The 8253-nt window shown below is 38.1% G+C and overlaps 1 protein-coding gene across 1 annotated transcript; it reads right to left on the bottom strand.

Annotated features, from left to right (window-relative positions):
• Positions 1–7491: 7491 nt before the first annotated feature.
• Positions 7492–7947, bottom strand: OCT59_013856 (uncharacterized protein; the record flags this gene model as incomplete). The annotated part of the gene is made up of 1 exon (XM_025327811.1): positions 7492–7947. One exon carries the CDS (start codon positions 7945–7947, stop codon positions 7492–7494), a length of 456 nt encoding a protein of 151 aa, XP_025169384.1.
• Positions 7948–8253: the final 306 nt, after the last annotated feature.

Raw genomic sequence — 8253 nt, 5'->3', positions numbered from 1 at the left:
CCACACAAACCTCATTCTGTCAATTCTACATCACCTACTTCTCCATCGGACAATCCTGCCCCTATGCTTCCTCAACATATTATTGATGAATTAAAGGCGCAGATTAAAGAGATTGCTACTACCCTTAAATCTCATGACGAAACTGTTTCCTGGATGCAGGATACTATCACGAATCATGATTATAGAATTTCCGAGCTTGAATCAATGATGAATTATGATAGCGGTAATCCCGGTGACTCAGATTTGTACCCACCTCATAACGATCAAGAAACTCATTCCTATAGTCATGGATGGGATGATATTCCACCCCAAGACGCGAATTCTGGATTCAATCTTCCCCCCAATATCTCTTCTTCTCTTATGGACGTCTCTCCTGATGCTTCCTTCTCAGCCCTGGACTCTAGCTCAATCCTATCAAGACGACATGTCCCCTTACCTGTCTCCCGACCTATTAATACCACCCCCGATGCTAACGCTTCTCGTTTGCAATCAGAAATCTTTAATGTTACTAATACACAAAAGAATCTTTCTGCCCAACTTGGTTCGATTATGGAAAAATTGGACTCCTTCTCTCCTTCAAAACCCTCCCCTTCTAATGATTGAACACCAATTTATATCGGGTGTATCACAGGGATTTCACCCCCCTAATAGTGCGATACCTAATTTTAATAATTCTAATAATCTCTCTTCTCCTTCTTCCCCCCTTATTAATTTTGGACAAATCAATGTCAATGGTTTGTGTTCTCCTGTTCGACAACTGCATTTGTTAAATTATTTTCTCCATTCCTCCTTTGGCGTTTTATCCTTAAATGATACTCGCCTTACTTCTTCTGGTGCTAAATTTATTTATCAAAATGAACATTCCTTATATAATTTTAAGTCCTATTGGGCTCCTTCCCCTTGTAATTCACGACCACATGATGGTGTTGGTCTTTTGCTTCGCCATCCTTTACATAAACATGTTCAGAAGATCGATCCTTGGAAAGGTCGTTTATTAAAATTAGATCTTTTCTTCCATCAAACAAAAATTTCTATTATTTCTGTTTACCTTCCTCCTTATCACTCTATTCATTATAAAGAACGTGATGCTATTTTTGCCCAACTTAATTTATGGCTTGATAAAGCCCGCTCTAATAACTATCACGTAGTCATCCTTGGCGATTTTAATGCAGATGAAATTTCACATTCACATCTTCCTCAACATCATTTAAAAATTTTACGATCACTTTCTTCTCGATATTTCACGGATCATCAATCCCATATTTCTTCAATTTCAGGTCCTAGTCCCACTTTTTATCATCAGAATGGTTCTTCAAGACTTGATTATATTTGGTCATCCCCTGGCTTTCCCGCTCCTGGTCTTTTCTCTCATGTTGAAACTTGTCCTAAGTTGAATGATAATCAATTTACTGATCACCGTGTACTTATAACGGCTTTTGATTTTAGTTCTTGTTTCGCTACTTTAGCCAAAGCTAGATTAAAACAAAAAAGCGAACAACGCACCATTTTTCTCTACAAAAATTTGAAAGATGATACTTGGGACAAATTTTCTATTGAAGTGAACTCGCGTCTTGAGTTGTATTTGACCACACATCATCCTTCAGTATCTTCACTTTCAGCTCTTTTATTGGACAAACTTTGGCATGCTCTTAAACGTTCTATTCTTGGCGGTGCCATTGATTCTCTACCATTCCAACATGTATCCAATACTCATCACCATAAATATTCTCCAGAACTTACAATGCTTATTGCTATCAACAAATTTTTGGATAGATTATTGTTCAAATTGACCACTTCTAGGCCTAGTCGTCCTGCTCAAATTTCACAAATGATTAATTCTTTACCCACTCAATTAATCCTCCTTAAGTCTCTTTTAAAAGATTATACTATACCTTCTTATAGTACAACACCACTTCCTACTTTTGTCAAATTTTTGCGTTCACAAAAAGCTTTGGTCTCAGCTTATCTTTCCACACAATTTCATCAGCATCGGGTAGATTCCATTGAATATTATACTGCTCTTAGAGATGAACATTTCTCTACATCTCCGGGCTCTTTTATTTCTTCAGCCCTATCAGTGGAACATCGTTCTATCGTCCTTGATAGAGTTTTAGTTGTTATTGACTCCAAACCCACATTACTTACTGATCCTTCAGATATCAAACAAGCTGCTATTAAACATTTCCAATCGGTTGTTACTCCTCCTTTGGTCCAGTATTCTTCCACTGATTTATTTCCTCCGCGTTGGCAAAGAGCATATACTCCTCTTTCTGACTTTGATTCGTCCTTATATACTTCGGTTATGTCTCCTATTCTGACCGATGAATGGAAAAATACTATTAACTCTATGCCTAACAATAAAGCCTCTGGTCCTTCCAAGATCTCTTATGAGATGCTCAAACATTTAACTGGAGAAGCTTTTAATTTGTCCCTTGTACTAGCCAACGCTTGCCTCATTCATGGAGATATTCCTGCTGATTGGCGTGAAGCGCTTGTTTATCCCATTCCAAAACCTCATGAATTTGACGCACAATTAAAGAATACGCGACCTATCACTTTGTTGGAAACTGTACGAAAATGTGTGGTTAAGGTCGTTACAACTCGTCTTTCAAAAATCCTAGCTGACAACCAAGTGCTCCAAGGTGGTAATTTTGCTGGTTTGCCAGGCGGTTCCACTGACATCCCTATTAAGATGCTTGATGCTATTATTCATCAACGACGATTTGACAAAACTGATGACCAAGAATTATGGATTGTTTCTCAAGACATTTCCAAGGCCTTTGACTCAATTGATTTGAATATGCTTAGATTGGCTTTAATTTGTCTACATATACCTTCTTTATTGATTAAATTTATCATTAATCTTTTTACAAGACGTAATAATAAAATTATTACCCATTATGGTAATACTTCTGGATACAGAGTTAGAATTGGTATTGACCAGGGTGAAATTATTTCTCCATTATTATGGGTTATTTATTTGGATCCTTTGCTTACTACACTTAATCGAGAAGCTTGTGATCCCTTTATCTTGAAATCTTCTGCATTATTGGATTATTCTCCAATTGAATATGAACAACACAATCTTCCTGTTTCACATATTACATTTATGGATGATTCTACTTTAATTGCCTCATCCAAACGAGGAATTGAAGATCGCCTTTCCATTACTGCTGAATTTTATACTTTAAATAATACTCAAGCAAATTCAGCAAAATATATCCTTCTTTCTTCTGAACAATTTTCACAAACTATAGAATTTGATCTTTCTTCTTCCTCTTTAATTCTGCATCCTACTCTTACTTTAATGGCGTTAGCCTTATCTACATCTTTTCGGTTTTTAGGTGTTTGGTTTAACCTTTCAGCTTCTTCTCGTTTTGTTCATAACCAAACTGTCTCCATGGTTAATGACATGGCAGCTCTACTCAGTCCTAAAAAACTTTTAGCACAACATGTAGCTTACCTTTATAACGTTGTCCTACTTCCGCGGCTAGAATTTCGCCTACAAACCACATTATTTGCAGAATCTACCATTAATCGCATGGTTTCTCCAATGCTTTCTCTTATTCGACAGAAGGCTGGTTTGGCCTCAGTCACTCCTCTTTCCGCGCTTTTCACTCTGTTGCCTTTCTCTATTCAACAAGCGTTTGGTCGATTTCTATCATCCCATGTGGCTTCATGGCAGAAAATTTTCTCTCACCCTTCATATAAGCTATTTGCTAATTATATGATTACTTATCTCCAAGGTTTTTTGGACTGTGATGCCTGCCCTTCTACTATTGATCTGGAACCATGGTCCCATACCTTTTCCTTGCGAACACATTCTTTATTTAATTCTTTATTGTTCTCCTCTCGTTTAAATATCACGTGGTCTTTATTGTTCCGACCTCCGAGAAAAGACTTACGTCCGGCGATTCCACTCCGGTCTATTTTACCGAAAGATTTATTTACTTCCATGAAAAATGTTCGAAACAATTTTGGCACTCGTTTTCTTGCCCAACTGGTTTCTCCGTGTGGCTCTCGACTTCTCTCATGGAAAGATTTACGCTTTCTTAAACGAGTTTCGAACAAAGGATCTGTGCCTGCTTGGTTTACTTTCTTATTTAATTTTATTGTTATTTCTGATTCTTCTTCCTTTTTTTGTTTTACCGCAATTTAAGATTCCTATTTCTCATACAGTAGCTTCCATTTCTTTTATCGACGTTAGTCGAAATTATTGGTTTAACCCTCAATGGGCTATTTCTTTTAATCGTAATACTAACTCTTTTCTTGTTGGCCGTGTGATTACTACCTATCCTACTCCACGTAATGAAGCTCTTATTTCACATTGGATTGCGTCTTCAGTTGATGACTTGCTTTCTGATTTTACTGCATGCCAAGGTTGTGCCTCTGCTATTCCGCGATCCTCTACTTCTAAGACTTTGATTAAACGATGTCCCTCCGAAGGATGTTTTTCTCATGTTCCGTTATCAAGTTTGATCCGTTATCCTACGAAACCACGTACTTATATACATGCGGATACTCGCTCAGTTTCACTTTCTGCCTCGTTAGGCTATGCCAAATCTCTTTTATTATTCCAGCTTTTTGCTCCGGTTCAACTACCTCCTATAACTGATCAAGTGTCTAGGACTTCCGATATCCAACTTCCTTCTTAAGGTGCTCACACTTTATATTGATGGTTCCTTCCTTTCTCCTCCTAGTCATCCGACATCCTCGATGGCCTACGCATGGACTGCTATAGATCCTGATGGATTTATTTTAGAATCTCACTATAATATTATTTCTTCCATTTTTCCTTCGCTTTACGTTCAGAAGTTTTTGCTTTATTACATGGATTAGACTCCCTCCCTCGGAATTCTTCGATAACTGTCGCCACTGATTGTGCTCAATTACTTTCTTTATGGTCTTTATATGTGGATGCTCCTTTTATTCCCAGAATGCTTAAAGAATCCAACCACCTTTTGTGGTCCTCCATACGCACTATTATGTTGCAAAAGAATCTGGATGTTACCTTGATTAAGGTCCCTGCTCATGCTGACGATCATTTGAATAATCATGTGGATGCATTAGCCAAAGCCGCTCATTTTGACTCACAGCTTTCTTCTTGTCTACCATTGGAATTAATGGCTCCTTGCATTTTACAATTTAATTCCTTACCTGTGGATATAAATATCCGGAAATTTATTAGAGATATTTTTGACGCCAAAAGTCTTTTGACTCTTGCTGTATTACCAAGATTTAATTCCTATTCTTCAACTTCTGATATTGATTGGGCTTGTACCAAATTTTGTCTCAATAACAATAAGCAATTTGCCTCCCATCGGAATGGCCGTTCTGAGTTTTGTGGTTTCCGTATCAAATTACTTTTAGATATGCTTCCAACGCTTACAACTCTTCAAAGACGAAAGCCTCACCTTTATGATCCGAGTTGGCTTTGTTCCTCAATGTAATTCTTTTCCTGAGACTTTAGACCACTTGTGGACTTGTCCTTATATCTTACCGGAATTTAGCCCTTTAAATACTTTTAAAACACTTCTATTGGCTCTCCGAACTAATTATCTTGACAAATTCCTTTCCACGTCATCTTTAATACCTTTACCGGACTCTTTTGTTGCTGAATTTATGGCTCTTGATTGTTGGAATTGTGACCCTCCTTCATTTTCTTGCCTGAGACTCGCACGAGGACTTATACCGATATCCCTTACAAAATTCCTTGGAAATTATTTTTCTTCACTTACCATATGGTCTATTTTAAATACACCTTTGCACGACTTTCATTTTGACCTTTATGTCCAAATCTGGTTGTGCCGTTCCGTTTTCTTTCATCATTGGGAATCAGCTCAAGGCATTACAAAAAAAATGAAATCGTCAGCTCTTGGGCCTTCTTCTATTCTTTGTCCTTCCACTAATATTCCTCTTGACTCTCTTGACACCTTCCTTGGCGACAGCTTCCTTGGATTCCTGGGTTCTTTGGGTTTCCTCTTCTATAATCCGTGGGGGATCTTGGATTTCACATTTGATTTTGGCGCCGCTTAACAGTTCAGCCTCTACTTTAGGATTTCTTTTAAGAACGGATTGGATCTTAGGACATGCTGGATAGTTGGACCTCCACTGGCCTTCAGGTAAAGTGGGGTATGCGTATTCTGTAATAGTTTAGTTTTTCTTTACTTAATTTTATTTTGTTTAGATTTCTTTACTTGTATGAATCGTGAAGCTAGTTCTTTTTATTTTTTATGTTTATTTTCTATATTTGATATTTGTAATATTGTTCGATTTGTTTGTTGTACTTTTCGTTTAAAATTAATAATAAAAGATAAAGTCATAAGACTGTTTGCTCATAATCACCAAATATACGGTTGGTCACCCTATCTTAGTGGTTAGTCACTGAGACCCTCATTAAGCCTCCAGTATGGTGACTGAGCTTGGTTCGATTCCCTACGACCACGGAAATAAAAAGAATTTTACTGCGGACGCTACAACCAATAGCGTGAAGGTACAGGGATTAGTGTAGTTGGACTGCATCATGGTGAATTAGTGTGTACGGTTAGGCCGCACATTTCAACTAAGGGTCATGTGTCCTTAACATTCCTACATGAGGCCATTGGCATGTGTGCAGTCCCTGTCCTTGAGGTCACTACTATACCTTGGGGGGACTTCCTGTCTGGGTGGTCACTCTACGATACCGCTTAGGGTCAGTAATGGCTAGATGGTCGTCCTAGATGGTAAAGCTGAGGGTGCAATGTCTTAGTGGTAGTTTGACCTTCTTAGGTGTCGCCGGGAGCAAGGTGTTCGTGCGCAGACAGATAGCTTGGGCGATTGGGTTCGATTCCCTTCTGATGGGCCCCCGGTTGGCGATTCCTGGTGGCTTGATACCCACCATAAGGGATGATCCCTGAATACCTACAAGCTTATCGTTTCAGGTGGTTACTACAAAGTAAAGATACCACTGGGGATTACAACTGTACTATCGCGCGGGTAATCGCGGCCGTAGGAAGGCCTTTCGAGCGATAATCTTTACCTCAATTATGGTGGTATGGAAGGGGTCTGTGATGTTTCGAAGGTTATCTGACGAAAGTTCCTCGTGACAGCAAGAAGGCGGCGAGGGGATTTAATACGCAGCCCAGCATTGCGCATCACGCAACGGATTGCACGACAAGAAGAGGCCAAGGTTTTTCCTTCCGATTCAAAGTGCCTTCGGGTCCCCTGGTATGCCTAAATGTTGGACGTGCTGGATAAGTTGTCTTGGTTAAAAGGTGGCCTTGATGACATCTGGTGGTTCAATGATGGTGAGGATACGAACGACCTACCTCCATAACCTTCAATAGAGGGTGCGAAAAGTAGTGGCCACTAAACGTACAATACACTTGTAAAATAATCACCAAATATGGACTGTCCCAAATGTGTGACTATAAAGAGAGTTGACTGTATACAAATCCAAAAGAAACCCCACTTTAGCAAACCCAAAGGGACATTAGGATTCAAGGCTTCATGTTAAATGATATGACGAATCTCATCTGTTGATAATCCATCTGTAGATTTTGTTTCACCAATACTCTTTTTTTTCATATCCTTAAGAAGACCATCAAAACGTGCATACAGGTCAGGAAAATCAACCTTATTATGTAGATTATACATCCAATTTGATTTAACATCTTGCAGGTATCCGCTAATTGCAGATAAAGCATTTTTTAAAGAAGTTCGTGAATAATAATCACCATTTTGCGAAGTTACGCCACAGAGAAATTGTGTAACTTGTAGTTCAATAGTATATTTATCTTGACTTTCCAAGGGATAATTATAATTGACATCTACTCTCCATTTATTCATTATTCTTATCCACTTTTCAGTATTAGCAACTGTGTTTTGGGGAACTCTTCCTTTCACAAGTGCTGATAGTTGTTCAAGTGAAGGTAAGTGATTACCTTTAGGTAAAATATTTTGTGCCATTTATAAGATTTTTTTTTGTTTTTTTGAAGAAACATTACGCGTAAAAAGAAGTTTTTATGAGAGTCTAAAAAAAAAAGAAACTTTTATGAAAGAGTTTAAAAAAAAGAAGCTTTTATGAGAAAGAGTCTAAAAAAAAAGTTTAAATTAAACTATTTATATACCGATAAAACAGTTATATGACACACGTGCCTCATAACTGCGGCACTGTCGTGCCTTACATGTATTTGCAATAAGAATATGATCAGTAAAATTTACTGAGCTGTGTTCAGTAAATCCCACCAATCATATCACTGGTCAAAAACTAAT

Source organism: Rhizophagus irregularis, chromosome 21, assembly GCF_026210795.1.
Source record: "Rhizophagus irregularis chromosome 21, complete sequence".
In the NCBI taxonomy this organism is placed as follows: domain Eukaryota; kingdom Fungi; phylum Glomeromycota; class Glomeromycetes; order Glomerales; family Glomeraceae; genus Rhizophagus; species Rhizophagus irregularis.
This window is presented reverse-complemented; position numbering and strand designations above follow the sequence as displayed.